This window comes from Hyperolius riggenbachi, chromosome 9 (genome assembly GCF_040937935.1).
Source record: "Hyperolius riggenbachi isolate aHypRig1 chromosome 9, aHypRig1.pri, whole genome shotgun sequence".
Lineage (NCBI taxonomy): Eukaryota > Metazoa > Chordata > Amphibia > Anura > Hyperoliidae > Hyperolius > Hyperolius riggenbachi.
In genome coordinates, this window is record NC_090654.1 from 52,763,308 (window position 1) to 52,779,853 (window position 16,546).

The 16,546-nt window shown below is 44.5% G+C and overlaps 1 protein-coding gene across 2 annotated transcripts in view; it reads left to right on the plus strand.

Annotated features, from left to right (window-relative positions):
- Nucleotides 1-16,546, plus strand: part of PLXND1 (plexin D1) — a 211,101-nt gene that overhangs the window by 135,005 nt on the left and 59,550 nt on the right. For both annotated transcript variants that reach the window (XM_068252759.1, XM_068252760.1), the window contains exons 20-23: nucleotides 1,752-1,866; nucleotides 6,510-6,617; nucleotides 7,468-7,580; nucleotides 14,518-14,625. In XM_068252759.1, coding sequence (XP_068108860.1) covers nucleotides 1,752-1,866; nucleotides 6,510-6,617; nucleotides 7,468-7,580; nucleotides 14,518-14,625 — 444 coding nt within the window. The remainder of the gene's footprint in view (nucleotides 1-1,751; nucleotides 1,867-6,509; nucleotides 6,618-7,467; nucleotides 7,581-14,517; nucleotides 14,626-16,546) is intronic.

A 16,546-nucleotide genomic window follows, 5' to 3' on the forward strand; every position in this document is an offset into this window, starting at 1 on the left:
ACATACAATTAAGAACTACATTTCTCCCAGAGTAAAATGAGCCATAAATTACTTCTCTCCCACATTCCTGTCACTTATATACAATAAGAAGTAGAATTCTGTAATTACCGACAGATTTTGGACTAGCCCATCTTCTCATAGGTGGTTCTCAAGGTTTTCTTTATTTTTAAAAGCACTTAGTGAATGGCAGTTGCTCCAATAGTGTGCAGGGATGCTGGCCAGCATCTTTGTATAAATCTTTTTCAGGGAATATCTTTATAAAGAATAAAGGCCATTCTGAGAATCCCCTATGGAGATGGACTAAGCCAAAACCTGTCACTTCTGTCACATTTCTACTACCTACTGTGAGTGTCAGCAACATAGGAGAGAAGTAATTTATGGCTCATTTTACTCTGGGAGAAATGTACTTTTAGATTTTCATGACAGTTCCTCTTGAAGAAAGCAGTTATGGCGCAGTGTGATCGCATACAGGCATCGGAAACGGGCTCTTACTGTATATACTCGACTATAAGTCTAGAAATCTAGGTCAGACTCACTAAATAAAAGTATGGTGGCTGATTTATTCACTTTATTTAAGTTAGGAGCAACACTGACTACACTGAGGGATGGGTGTACTATTAGTGACCTCTCCATTTGCAGCAAGTGTCACTTTCATGATAAAGGAAATGCCAAGAAAACAGTGTGAAAGTCCTATCCACAACACCTGGTGGCCAGGAGGAGTTATTGGCTGCACTTATGGGCCAGGAGGGGTTAATGGCTGAAGTACCTTATACAGTACAGTAATTATCCCCTCCTGGTCCCCAAGTGCAGCTGCTAATTCTTCCTGGTCCCCAAGTGCAGCCATTAACTTGCTGGGTAGACTTATGCTTGAGTCAATAACAAATCCCAGCTTAAAGGATACCACAACTGACATGTGGCATAATGAGATAGACATGGGTATGTACAGTGCCTAGCACACAAATAACTATGCTGTGTTCCTTTTTTTCTTTCTCTGCCTGAAAGAGGTAAATATTAGGTATGTAAGTGGCTGACTCAGTCCTGACTCAGACAGGAAGTGACTACAGTGTGACCCTCACTGATAAGAAATTCCCCCTTTTTTATCTCTTTCTTGCTCTCAGAAGCCATTTTCTTCTAGGAAAGTGTTTTATAGTTGGAATTTCTTATCATTGAAGGTCATACTGTAGTCACTTCCTGTCTGAGTCAGGGCTGAGTCAGCCACTTACATACCTGATATTTACCTCTTTCAGGCAGAGAAAGAAAAAAAGGAACACAGCATAATTATTTGTGTGCTTGGCACTGTACATACACATGTCTATCTCATCATGTCACATGTCAGTTGTGGTATCCTTTAAGAGAGTCAAATATTGGAGTTGACTTATACACGAGGTTGACTTATATTCAAGGATATATGGTATATAGTTTTGGGTGGAGTAAGCATAATGGATCGTACATCCATGAGTGGCTCGCTTTCAGGGGCATAAAGAGATGATTTGCATATTTGTGAGTGATGCATCATGGGAAACCAGAGTTGCTCACTTACAGCTGAATTAAGGCTCGGGGCGGATGTGATTTATTGTAGCACTTGGTAGTTGGCACTTCTCCCTCCTCCACTGATTATATAAAGCTGTCAGGTTGTCCACTCCTGAATTTCCCATGGTTTTCCCATGGAGAGTGACACTGGTCACAGCTTGTCACCGTGCCGCTCAGTCAGGTTCCGCTACCACTGATCACCCTGTGTTGCTTCTCTGCAGGTACGAGTGGGCAAGTTCAACCAGACCGTCACCACAGTACACCTGGCCGGCATAGACACTTCCATCATTGTGTCCATCGTCATCTGCAGTATACTGTTACTGCTCTCTGTTGTCGGTAAGTGAGCCTTATTATAGGACGCCTGAACTGATGGAGGCTGCCATATTTACTTTCTTTTAAACCATACCAGTTGCCTGGCAGTACTGCCAATCTGTTGCAGTAGTTGCTGGCTGCAGTAGTGTCTGAATCACTCACCTGAAACAAGCATGCAGCTAATTATGCATGCCTGTTCAGGGTCTACGGCTAAGAGTATTAGAGGCAGAGAATCAGCAGGGCTGCCAGGCAAGTGGTATTGTTTTCAAAGTAAATAAATATGGCTGCTTCCATATCTCTCTCGCTTCAGGTGTCCCTTAAAAAATGCTGATTGGTTCATTATTTACATATATGATTAGAAATCCATCAATCTGCCTGAGTATAATAGGGGTGACTGAAGGCCAGAGCCGGGCAGAGGCAAGAGAGGCTTCAGCCTCAGGGCGCAGTGTAGGAGTGGGCGCACCACTCACTCAGCAATCATTCCCCTATTGTGTTTGAAGGAGAGAGAAATAAGAAAAGGGGATACATGGCATTGGCAGATACTGCAAGCCAGATAACTAGAGATTAGGAGGATTGTGGGCCCTGGGGTGGCTCTGAGGGCCCGTTTCCACTTGTGCCATGCACGGCTAAGGGATTCGCAGCCTCCCACTCAACTTCGGATGGAAATGCCGGCCGAATCACTAGCGCAAGCGATTCAGCCGGCAGTGCTATTATTCCCTATGGCAGAGTTTCTTCGCGCGATTTGCCTACGGGGAAACTCTGGGGATTTGGCCCGGTTTCCGCTCTAGTGGAAACGGGCCCTTACTCTAATAGCAATGAGTGTGTGATGGCTGGGGGAAGGGATGGAGGGGCGCACTTTGGTGCCTCAGCCTTGGGTGCTGGAGGACCTTGTCCTGGCTCTGCTGAAGGCAGAGATCAGAGAGATGTTTAAGTGGCTAGTATTCCCATCTTCCAGGGCTAGAAGCCTGGGTTCCTGGCCTGAATACTAGCTACATGGAGTTTGTATTTTCTCACCATGTTTGCATGAATCTCCTCTGGGCACAGTGATCTCCTCGCATATTCCCAATTCATACTGGCAGGTGACCTGTCTCTCCCACATACTGGCTCTGTTACTATGCAGGGAGAGGAGGGCCAACAGCTTGGCGCAGGGCGAGTGAGAGAACAGTGCCCTCAGCCATTTCGATCCGCCAGGGATCTGAGGGACTACCTTAAAGAGAACCTGTACTGAGTAAAAATATTTAAAATAAACACATGAGGTAACTTAAAATGAACATTACATAGTTACCTTGCCATCAGTTCTTCTCAGAAGCTCACCATTTTCTTCTGACAATAATCCCTTCCAGTTCTGACAATATTTTGTCAGATCTGAAATATATCAGTTGCTGTCAATAAAATATCAGTTGCTGTCAGTTATAGCTGAGAGGAAAACTGATGTACCAGGTAATGTCCATGTTTCCCTATGGCTCAAGTGGGCGATGTTACAGTTTAACTGTGTCCTGACCAGAAAGCTGTTATGGGTAATGGCCATTTTCAAAATGGAGGACAGAAAATTCCCTTGATCACAGTGGACATACAGGATGCGAGACAGGAGAAAGACACTGACGAGTAGACTACATGGAAGGGAAGTATGACTTGTGTAATGTTGTTTTGACTTTTAATTTTCAGTTCAGGTTTTCTTTAAAGCAAAACTGAAGCAAAAAAAAAAACTTATGATATAATGAATTGTACATGTAGTACGGATAATTCATAGAACATTAGTAGCAAAGAAAATAGTCTCATATTTTTATTTTCAGCTATATAGCTTTTTTTATAACATTGCATCAGTCTGTCATATTTGCAGTTTTAAAACCACACTTTCTTTTGAGCTATAAAACAAAGCAAAAATAATGACCCTTTGAACTTTCTTGCAATAAAACTTTATTTCAAGCGGTCGCTCACTGTTTCTTGGCTGTTTAAGTTCTTCAGAAAACAGGACTGTATTCAACCCAAGTTGGGTCGAAGAGCTCAGAGAAGCTGTTTTGCATAGAAAACAGAAGTTTTTTTAATTCTTCCTGTACAGGAAAACAATATGAGACTCTTTCCTTTGCTACCAATGTTCTATTTCTTATTCTGGGAATACACCATGAGATCTTTTGGCAGATAGATGGTTCGATTAGATAATTTGCAACAGGTCCAATCTTATTTTCAATCGTTTTTCTGATCAATTTCTCATAGAAGTCATTGGAAATTGATAAAAAAAAAATTGTAAAATCGAGCTGAAAATCGAGCGGACAGTAAATCTGCTGAAAAATCTCATCGGGTATTCCTAGCATTAGCTGTACTTCACATACAATTCATTATCTCATACGTTTATTTCCGCTTTAGGTTTGCTTTAAAGAGACTCTGTTACTAAAAAAAAGTTCCCCTGGAGGGTACTTACCTCGGTAGGGCCTCTGGATCCTATCAAGTCTTCCCCCGTCCTCCTGTGTCCCACAGCGGTCTCGCTACAGCCCACGGAACGCACAGCCGACAATTGTTTCTGTCTCCAGCGGGGGTGCTGTTGCAGCTCTCCGTTCAGAAATAGTCAATCTCTGCCGGGTCTGCTCTACAGCGCAGGCGCAGGAGACACCAGCGGCTATTTCCGAGGGGAGAGTCACTACTACGCCGTTTGCAGCCGCCGCCCCGGGGTCCCCGCATCATGCAGAGGATGACCTCGAGGTCGTCCTCACTGTGCCTGCGTGAAGCGCCGCTGTCAATCAAGCCCACGTTGTCCGGGGCGTACTGCGCAGAGCCCCAGGTAAGTAAATCGGCTTTCCTTTGCCTGGTGACTCCTTTAAGGTCCCTTTTCCACGGAAAGCTGAAGGCGGTGATTTCACCCACCTGTCGCCTGTTCCCGTCCAGCAACTTGTGTACTATGCCAGGGAGGTAATAGACTTCCTCACAGCAAGTCTTTTTCTCCCAAAATTTCATAGGGCCCACTCTTTCCAATGCCATACCTGTTACCAGGGGCGTAGCAATAGGGGTTGCAGAGGTAGCCACCGCATCTGGGCCCTTGAGCCAGAAGGGCCCCGAAGGGCCCTCCCTCAACCACAGTATTAGCTCTCTATTAGTCCTGCCCTCATAATAATCGCTTCTATAGATACTTTGAATGGTGGTAATCATTAGCACACTGTTCCCCGTCCCCTTCTTGCACTTCTGACACTGTAGTTGCCATTAGCAGGTTTTGGTGCGCCGTATCAATTGCTATGTATAGAGTGCTTGGGGGGGGCCCCATTGTAAAACTTGCATCGGGGCCCACAACTCCTTAGCTACGCCACTGTCTGTTACCCTTGTAGATCTCCCTCTATGGGGTTGATTCTTAAAGCAGCAATATGCTGTAACAAGTACGTATTTATGCATATTCTTTTAGGCAAGTAACTGTTTATATGTGTAATGTTCTACCTCGAAAATCCTAATCTCATTAAAAATGCCGCCAAGAATGCAGAACAAGGGAGAGCTATTTTCTGTCCTCTCTGATGTCATCGCCAGCATGTGACTTGTGCCTAGTAACAAGACCTCTGCTGTGCAACGTTGGGTCAGCTGAGCACAGAGACGTCATCAGTACAACAAGTAATAGAGAGTTGTGATAGACAGTGGGGGAGGAATGCCAGTAATGTGTCCCAGGTAAATGGATCCTTGGGTGGGAAGTCATTGATCCACTGCTGTGGACTTTTCTCATACACAGATGCATAGCAATGGTTGTCTTAGAATTCTGCACGTTTTCTAATGATTGGATCAGTGAGAATCCTGACTGAGGAAGATTCCTATTAGTCAATGAAAGGACCATTGGGGAGCCCCAGGGGGGGGTACGAGAGAAAACGGCGCAGGAGACTTGGGCGCAGGACACTGCTGTTGTACAAGTTCCCGGCCATATTAAATACTATTCCCCCTCCAGGCCGCCATGGATAGTGGGGGATGAAATAATTTGGCTTCCAGCAATTGCTGGAAGCGGGATTATTTTGTTTTAATTGTAACTTCAGCTTCGTCTTCTGACGACGCCGAAGTTACTCCCTGTGCGCTGCTATAGGCGTAATTCCTATTACGGCCTATGGTGGCGCTGGCTGCGCCGAAATCTCCATGCGCTTCAATCACTGTGTTCGGCCCCAGGGGGCATATTCACAAATGCTGGGTTTCCTTTACTGTACTATTACAGCAATACAGGGATCCCCAGCAAAAGAATTTTTGGATTTATACTATTGGACAGAACACTGACCAATGGGATTCCTCCCTTCTAAAGTCTGGTACATACTTTCAATTGTGATTGGCCAATTACAGACCAATTTTTCAACCTCCATGTAGCTTATGCATTTACATAATCTGCATGGTATTCAATATGTGTTTGCCCTCAAATACATAGAGGCGGTAACATTGGTCAGTGATTGAATTGAAAGCGTGCACCAGGCTTAAGCCTGCTAAACACTTTCAATTAAAAGCAGAATTTAAAGGCTGAAGAATTTCTGTGCTGACACAGCTAAGAGATCAAATTACACTAGTGATTAGACACAGATGAGGGGGATTAGACAGGCTCTTCTCTCTAAAAACACACAGGGTGCATTTCTCTCTGTTTTCCTTGTGTCCTGTGCAGAAGTTCAGGTCCGCTTTAAATGCTTTGTGGTCTCAACACTCAGCAGATCCTCTTTCTCTTCCAGCTCTCTTTGTCTTTTGTACCAAGAGTCGGCGTGCGGAGCGCTATTGGCAGAAAACGCTGGTCCAGATGGAGGAGATGGAATCCCAGATACGGGAGGAGATCAGGAAAGGTAACATTGGCGATCCTAAAGCCTTCAACCATCCAATTCTGATTGGCCAACGACTTACCAATTTTACCTCCTCCATGCAGTATGAGAGCTTACCTACACAATCTGCTCATAGTATTCAAAATCTGTTGGCCCTCATACTACATATGGTGGTAAAATTGGTCAGGGATTGGCCAATCAATATTGCATGTGCTTATGCACCCTAAAATTGCAGATATTCCAGTAAAGGAGTCAAGCACAAGCTTTGTCTACAGAACTTGCTGTTAACACTTTCAGCTGCCTAGAGTCTAATGTGTGTACAGCCACCCAATGCGTCACTGAAGGATCAGAAGTGCCGCATCATCTCAGCTGAGCGCATTGTTCCCCTCCTTACCCCTCCAGCTGGAATACGTACCCTCGTCCCTCCTCCCCCTCCATAGGAACAGCCCTCTGAACTGCAGAGGAGCGCATCTAGCGGAAGTAACAAGAGCGCTGTCACAGGGAGGCAGACATGGAATACTGAGCATGCGCGGCGCAGTATTTCTATATTGGTTGTAGTGGACGAGAGCCAGAACGGGGTGGGAACTGATTAAATGGCGGCACGCAAGGGGAAACAAAGGGAGCGGTATGTGACAGCTAACACCCCCTCCCCACCCTCCACCAGCACAATATGTTTTTTAACAGATTCAGTTAGGCTCTTGTGATATTTGATGGGAGCTAGCATCCACCAGGCCCTAGACAACTGCCTGGTTTGCCTTGTGGATGATCCGGCTCTCACCTGACCTCCCGTTATCTTTTTTTTACTCTGAAATTGTCCATCAAAGCCATCAAGAAGATATTAGTTTTGCCTCTTACATCTCCCTGTCGGTTTTAGGATTTGCCGAGCTTCAGACAGACATGACGGATCTCACCAAGGAGCTGAATCGCAGTCAGGGAATCCCTTTCCTGGAGTACAAGCATTTTGTGACCCGCACCTTCTTCCCAAAGGTATTTCCAGTTCCTTGCCTGTTTGTTTGTTCCAAGGATAGCTATGCTTGCAAAGCAAAGTATTACCATAAAATAGGTGTGTAAAGTGAACCAAGAACCATTTTTAGCCCCCAGGGCATCTAAATAGCACATTTAATATGCATGCCAACAGTGTGGCTCATTAATAAAAAACACGCTGGCATCCACAAAAAAAAAACTGTACGCATGTGGGGATTGTGACAAATAGGTTTTCTATTACATTTCAGTAAAAACCGCGTAGTAACGCAAACGCATGCCCAGCGCAGCGGATTAAGTCTAAAAGGGCCTGTCAGGAACCGGCCCGCGGCACGCCTGCGTATACGGTTCCCGACTGCGGGTTTGACCAGATTAAGCGGGGAATAGCCTTATTTAAGCTACAACCAAGGCTGGAACCCCTCAAACACTTCCCACTGCCACCACTAGCGTTGCTAGACACGTTCACTCAGCTATCGAGTGCTCAATACGCAATCTGCGTTTTCGTATTTGGGTCAGCTTTGCGCTTAGGCCAAATACGGGAACGCCACGCACCCACACACACACACAGTTGCAATCTTACACTGTCGTGAAGCAAAGACCCACTAACAGTCGTTCCAAACGATACTGTTAGCCACTCTGCTGTCGCTACTCGCACTGGCGTTGTTCGTACGTTGGGTCAGCTGCACGCTTAGGCCAACGTATGACAAACGCCCCCACACACAATGCAATTACAATTTCATACGGTAGTGTTGCTCAAGCGTACAATTAGGCATGAACTTATACACGGTTACACTTCAGTCTCTTCTAGGCTATGAGTGTTAGTTTAGTACGGCAGAAGTCAAACTTATTAAATAATAATTTAATATTCTAGAAAAACATAGAACAGTGCAGAACTTAATATATACAAAAAGATTACAAAAAGACAAAGTAAAAAAGTTACACAATTAAGAGTTACAAAGATAACACACACGGATATTTGCGTAAAATAAAAATGGGGATTAAAAAAAACGTTACCAGCTTAGGTTAGAACGTTGTTTGACGGGAGGACGCCGGTTCGACCAGGAGTCGCGATCCTCCCTAGCTATTCGCTACCTCCGAGAGAAGACAGTCACTAGGCATCCGCCTCTGCTTTTTATACTCTGAGCTACGCCTGTAGGCTGCAACTTCCTTGGGGAGGGGAGGAACTAGGTTTTAATTAAATCTCAGACATATTCCATTTCCAGGTAAAAGTCCATACATCAAAGATTGTGAAGTGAGCCTTTCAACTCCAGGTGAAAACTTGATTACGGCTTTTTCCTGTCTCAGTTCTCAGACATAAATGGGATTTCCAGAGATCCACATACATGAAAAGATTTCCCTAGTCCAAGTTACAGGTGACAACCCCATTGTTGACAGTACTTCCTAGCTGATCAAAGATAAGGAGGTTGCACCTCCACCAATAATTCAATTTCCACAGGTAGAAAATGGTATCAAAAGGACTTCACCCCTTCCATAATTTCCCGTAGGCTGTCAAATACATTTCAAACATTCAGGTGTCAGCTTCCCCCTGCCCCCAAGACTCTAGCAGGCTTGCCTTGTACAATGGGACAATGGCTGACACCAGACTCAAAAGCCATGCCGACCAGCCTATTCTTCCTCAATTGGCAGCTAATTAGCAGTAGACACAGTTTCCCCTGCTGGACAATGGGGCAGAGGTAATGGACATCTACATACCGAATTACATTAGATTTTAGTTTACTCTGGCCAGGTGACCAATTACACCCAAGCCCAATACACATCTGAGGTTTTACCCAGTAGACAGAAAAATGAAAATATTATCCTTACATCATAAGCACCCCAATATATTCCTGACAGGGCCCTTAATTTTTCACCCTCTTTTTACATTTAAAAGTTTAGCTGAGGGTTTTATTAAACCTTCTTCTGAGGCCTGCCCGACCCGCAGAAGTTTTAGGCAGATAAGAACTGATGTACCTTATATACTCATGTATAAGCCTAATTTTTCAGCACAAAAAATGTACTGGGGGCACATCTGGCTATTGTGGAGGGGGCTATACTGGGGCGGGCGTATATACACGAGTCTATCACTTTTTCCTGGTTTCTGAGGGAAACTTGGTTACCTTGGCTTATACATGGGTCGGCTTATAAGCGAGTAAATATGGTAATTATTTTATTGCACACATAAGCAGAGAGAAAACAAAAAGCTTTCATCAACAGAGGCGGGTATTTTTGACACTGTGCTTCAAAGAGTTTACAGAAGTCCCAGATGCTAACTTCACACCTTCCCCTGGATAAATTATGTACAGCTTGAAGAGGAGGGGGGAATATGGCAGCTCATATAGCTATTAGAAACCAGGGGGAAAAAATGGTGTGTTTATGGAAAAACAATTTCTTCATTACATTTTAAGGAAATCCTGAAAAAAACTTTTACTTGGTTTCACTTTTGCAGGGAGCACTGAAAGGGTTAAATGATACCTGAGTCATAATTAAAGCGTTCACTTTTATTTACCTGGGGCTTCTTCCAGCCTCCGTGGTCTTGAAGGTCCTCTGCTGTCCCCCCACTGTGCCGCCTGGTAAAGTCCGTGACTCAGCTAAGTCATGCACCACTGCCCATATGCTGATCTGGCAGCACAGCGCTACGGCATGGCACTTGGTCAGTGCATGCACCCTAGTGTGCAACTTAGCTGAGTCACGCACTTTTATCAGGGGACAGGGAGGACAGCGGAGAAACCTACAAGACTACAGGGGTTGGATGTAATGATGGTCAATGAGATGCAAATCATTTCGAGCTGATGCAGCATTATGCAAATTTTGTATGGAAGTGTATACAAGTTGAAAATGGGCCAATCAAATCCTGCTGAGATAAAATTTGATTGTTCCATTTTCAGGCTGAATAAATTTGCATACAAAATTTGCATATTCCTGCATCAACTCAAAATTATTTGCATCTCATTGACCATCCCTAGTTGGAAGAAAACCCAGGTAAGTAAAAACACACTCTTAATTACAACTCTGGCATCATTTAAGCCTCAGTGTTAACTGTATGGAGAGATGGCTTGGCAGAGCTCTCCTGCAGTCTATTCACAGTTGCTGATAAGAACTAATCAGACAGTTGACCTACCTAAACAAACACATGACGAAAGTGAATTTCTTCAGCAATTACATGTGGAATAAAGACTTTTCATTGTGTGCTGTGCAAGAGTTCGGGTCCACTTTTAGGTGGCTCCAAACATGTCTGTAGCCAACACAATGAATATTCCTGTCCATTGCCTTGTGCACCGAACAAATAAGGAATATCTGCAAAACTCAATCCGTAGATGGATTTATTTGTCTATACATTGCAATGAGGATTGGCTTACATGGTAATGTCATCTGATATACTCAATGGACTTTACCCATTCATGGCTGTACCACCACACACATGTTCAGAGAATGTCTGCTGATACAATAGAACTGGGCACTGTTCTGGCAAACGCAATATCAATAAAGGCAATGGCTGCACCTGCCCAATAGCAGGCTGGCTGGAGGAATAACTGGCTTGCCACTGGCAGATAAACGCAGCATGTGTACTAATCAGAACAAAACTGCGATGAGAAATTTCAGTGCACCATGCTCCGCCACAGGCCTTAATGTGAATTACGGCTGTAGCGATGCTCAAACAGTAATTTAGGTGCCGTCAACAATCAGTGCCCAAATTACTTTAGAAACAGCGTAATTCAGTCACCAGCAATTGCTGGCAAAAGAATTACGTCTTTCCCTGGTGTCTATGGTAGTCTGGAGGGGGAATAGTAATTAACGCCCCCGAGACTTTTGCAGGAGCAGGATGAGCCATTTTTTGGCTTCACCCTGTGCCAAAATTTCCGTTTGTGCCGGTTTTGCATGTATGCACATGTGTGTGCCCAGTTTCCTATGTTTATTGGACTCTACTAGTTCAACCTCAAGATACCGATATGCCTGTTCAGAGAAGACCAGCAAGGTTCACAAGATGCTTAGCATGAAGACATAAAAGGGGATGACCAGCCTAAACTACAGCTCAAAGGAAAATGTTTCCTAAAAAACAGAAGTGAGAATTCGGTCTTATGAGCAGGCTGGTGACTATTCAGGATGTTTTGTGTGCTGCTGTGATGACCGCAGATTATAACACGCTTCACATAGCCAGTTATTATTAGAGATACAGAAGGAAGTTGGGCATATTGTGTAACAGTAATATGCTGTCCTCAGACCTCTCCCCAGCACAGATGTGATTGTTATTATCGATAAACTTCCTCTGAAATCAAAGTGCTCTCTGGTCATAAGAAAAGCAGAAATGCCAGCATTTTTGTAAGTTCAGTTTCTGGGCTCTAATGCTCTCTCTCTGGCTGTAACTGGTGCCCATACATCAGGGCATGAGACAGATCTCTCTCTGATCGAATCTGATCACAGAGAGATCTGTTGCCTGCCCATACACTGCAAACCAATTTCCGAAAGATTTCAGTGTGAAATTCATTGCGGATCAGCCTAGAGACGTCACCTGCCTGGCTGCCCCCAAGTTTAAAATGTCGGCCCTTGCCCGTGCTCACCTGTCCGCTGGCGCGACTCCACGCTGTCGCCCTTGTTACTGCGAGTGCCGGTACCACAGAGCACATGAGGCACATGGTTGACGGTAACAGGAATAACAGCGGAGGATTCTGGGAGTCGCACCAGCTGGACAGGTGACAATTTACAAAGTAATTGGGATTACAAAGTAATTACAAGAATAAAAGGAATTGCAAAGTAACTGGACAGTGAGGATTGGGCATTTTACACTTGGGGGAACAGCGGTCGTAGGTCCATCGCGTACGGTGGTCATCGTGATATCGAACATTATGCTTTTGACCGAGGGTTTTCCCACATGTCTGATGAGTTTGAATTTCACATGATGGCCCCTCCCTCCCTGTGCCACCTGCACATCACTCACATTATCTCACATCTGACCGAGCAGCTGCTGATGCAAGGGAGAGGATGTAAGTTGTACTGCAGTTTCAAGCACATTTGGCCCATAAACGGCAGGGTGCATTATCCAGCAGTTTTCTTTTATACCCTGTTTATAGTCACTTATCCTGGTTCCTAATTTTTCTTGTTCAATTTTGGGTTTTAACCTTAAAGGGATACTGTAGGGGGGTCGGGGAAAAATGAGCTGAACTTACCCGGGGCTTCTAATGGTCCCCCGCAGACATCCTGTGTTGGCGCAGCCACTCACCGATGCTCCGGCCCCGCCTCCAGTTCACTTCTGGAATTTCTGACTTTAAAGTCAGAAAACCACTGCGCCTGCACGCCCGTGTCCTCGCTCCCGCTGATGTCACCAGGAGTGTACTGCGCAGACACAGACCATACTGGGCCTGCGCTGTGCGCTCTTGATGACATCAGCGGGATCGAGGACACGGCAACACAGGCGCAGTGGTTTTCAGACTTTAAAGTCTGCAATTCCAGAAGTGAACCGGAGGCGGAGCCAGAGCATCGGTGAGTGGCTGCGCCAACACAGGATGTCTGCGGGGGACCGTTAGAAGCCCCGGGTAAGTTCAACTCATTTTCCCCTGACCCCCCTACAGTATCCCTTTAAAGGACCACTATCGTGAAAAATTGTAAGATTTAAAATAAAATAAAGTAAACATATACAAATAAAAAGTATGTTTCTCCCAGAGTAAAATGAGCCATAAATAACCTTTCTCCTATGTTGCTGTCACTTACAGTAGGTAGTAGAAATCTGACAGAACCGACTGGTTTTGAACTAGTCCATCTCTTTATGGGGGATTCTCAGCATGGCTTTTATTCTTTATAAAGACATTCCCTAAAAAGGATTTATACAAAGATGCTGGCCAGCTTCCCTGCTCACCATACACTTTTTTGACAGTTGGGTGGAGCAACTGCCATTCACTAAGTGCTTTTGAAACTAAACAAGTATGAGAATCCCCCATGAGGAGATGGGCTAGTCCAAAACCTGTCGGTTCTGTCAGAGTTCTGCTACCTACTGAAAGTGACAGCAACAGAGGAGAAAAGTAATTTATGGCTCATTTTATTCTGGAAGAAACGCACTTCTTATTTGTATGTCTTCACATGTATTTTCAATTTTACGATTTTCGCGATAGTGGTTCTTAAGCACCTCTAACTCTAACCCCCTGACCTAGCTAATCCCCAAAATTAGTTAGACTTACCTGCCAGGACAGAGTGGTCCTGGTATTTACTTCAGCTGCTTAATTATATTACTATATTATCTTCTCAGTGTTAAAGCGGATCCGAGATGAAAAACTAACTATAACAAGTGACTTGTCTATATATCTTATCTAAAGTTTAGATAGTTTACATAGCAAATATATCTTCAAACCGTTTCAACAGTATATTAATATTTTTTCCTGTGATACAATGGGAGCAGACATGTTTTCTGCTTGTCACTATTACACAATTACACACACAGGCAAGCTTATCTGTATCTAGGTATGCTAATCTGCATATTCTGTGAAAACTCCACTCTTATCTCCTCCATTACACAGGCAACTGATCTGTATCTGCACTGCAGCTCTCAGATTGTGAAAACTCTGCCTCTGAAATCTATAGCTAGTAACACCTTTTTCACCTGCCCAGACTGAAATCCCACAATCCCTTGCAAGCGCCAAGGCACTCTGGAGAAGCTGTGGGTGTGGCTTGTTTAGTTTATAGGGAATTAGAGTATTAAAACAAAACAAAACAAGTATTTGGCTTGAGGAATGCCCTATAAACTATATGTAAGGAACACAATTATGCAAGGAGTAAAAGTTCATCTCGGATTCACTTTAAGGTCCAGTCAGTCTGGAAGGACCCCAATGAAACGGATTGATTTGCTGCACGAGCTCAATGCTTACTAGTGAATTCCCCTTGTGTTTCTAAGCCTGCTGAGATAAATATGAGCATTGCCATTGTGAAGTGTAATCTGAGTGTTTATTATTCTTCCCAGTGCTCCTCCCTCTATGAGGAACGCTACATCCTGCCCACGCAGAACTTCAACTCACAGCTGGGAATACCAATGCCGGAGACCCACCCGCTGCTCTGCGCCGAGTGGAGGGTGAGTGTAAAGAGGAACTTTGCATTGTCTTGATTTCTCTACTACTATCTTTCTGCAAAGGGAGAAGTGAAAAAGATAGATCAATAATTGATTGATACTTGCTGTGTAATTTGTTCATGTTGTTTGATCTTTCTTGAGCCTGCAGGTCAGCCTGTTTATTGCTGGCAGGCCTGAAAAAAAAAGCTGACAGCACCAACTGCCCTTATCTTTAAACACACCCACTAACAATGTAATTGGACATACGGCCCGCGGGCCGCACACGCTTTCCTGGACTATTTTATGTCAGTCCAATCTCTCTGGCAGGCCCACCTCTTGTTTGGGCTTGGTTCCACCCCTGAAGTGGTGACATTGATACTCAACCCCCCCCCCCCCACATCCAAATAATCTAGGGCTATCCACGCCCCCGTCCATGAAGTTGGACAGCACTGTGATAGGCTAAAAGGATTTATGTGTGTGTGTGTGTGTGTGTGTGTGTGTGTGTGTGTGTGTATATATATATATATATATATTGTATGTGTGTGTGTGCTCAAAGGGAGATACGGTTTGCTTGGCAGTTGGCGACAGCCATTATTTCCCACAGTGCAACGGACTTCACAGGCAGGAAACTGTCACGGCCATGGTATCCCACTATGGGAGGAGTTTTACCACAATAGCAGCCACACAAAACGTCCCTGATGCATCATTAGATAGGTAAACACCCACTAACATACTATACTATACTGATAATGCAATGAAAGCCTAACTACACGACATGTCCGCTCTGGATTTGATGGATCGTGTGACCGATTTTGGTTAGTCTTCAATGCAAAATCGATCGAATCCTAATCGGACATGTCGGACTTAATTGATCCGATCGAAATTGATCTAATCGAATTCAGTCGATCACGTGTGAAATTGCATGGTGTAGAAGGGGCTTTAGATGCCCTGGAATGCCACACCCGTTAAACTGCACAGACCACACTGTGAGCGTTGCATAGGGGATGCATTGAGACTTTGAGTGTTACAATACCACAGTTACGCCATGCCACAAGGTACCACTGAGAAGTTAGCCTTACACATTTTTATCAGAATAAGATCAGCTTCTTCTGCTTTTTCTCCATCGGTAATGGCAGTTTTGTCTTCCACGAACAGAGTTGTAAATTCTCCCAGAATAGGGGCTTTCCAGCCTTACTGCAATGTATGGCCTGGCACTTTCTGTTTGTGTTCCCAGAATATTAGGGTGCATTGAGGACCTTTCCCACCTCAGAATCACTCATTAGATTTTCCCAGGAAAGGGACTTTCTGCCTCCAGGTTTCTTTATCTCTAGATTTGATACTTTCTGTTCCTGTTTCTTAAATATTGCATAACAACATGTGATTGGCAGTCAGAGTGTTGTGAAAACTTACGTTTATGTTGTTCCAGTTGAAATAACATTTATATTACGCTTTTCTGGTAGACTCAAAACGCTTTGGCTGCAGCCACTAGGGCACTTACTAGGCAGTAGCAGTGTTAGGGAGTCTTGCCCTGGGACTGAAATAAGTGCTGCTTTACTGAACAGGAAGAGCCAGGATTTGAACCCTGGTCTCCTGTGTCAGTGGCGGAGCCCTTAAAGTGTTCCTAAAGTCAAATAAAGAAAAAGTTTCACTTACCTAGGGCTTCTATCAGCCCTCTGCAGCCATCCTGTGCCCTTGCCATTCCTCAACAATCCTCCGTTCCCCTGCCGCGCCTTAGTTTTGGTTTCACTGCACCTGCGTATCCTTCTCTGTGTTCCCATCCGCAATAGCGTCCTGTGACCGGCAGGGCACAGGACAGCTGCAGGGGGCTGGTAGAAGCCCCAGGTAAGTGAAACTCTTTCTCTTTATCTGACTTTAGGTTTCCTTTAAACCAGTACACTATCCAGCCAGTAGAAATGAGGAGTGAATTTAGTACACGCATTCCTTT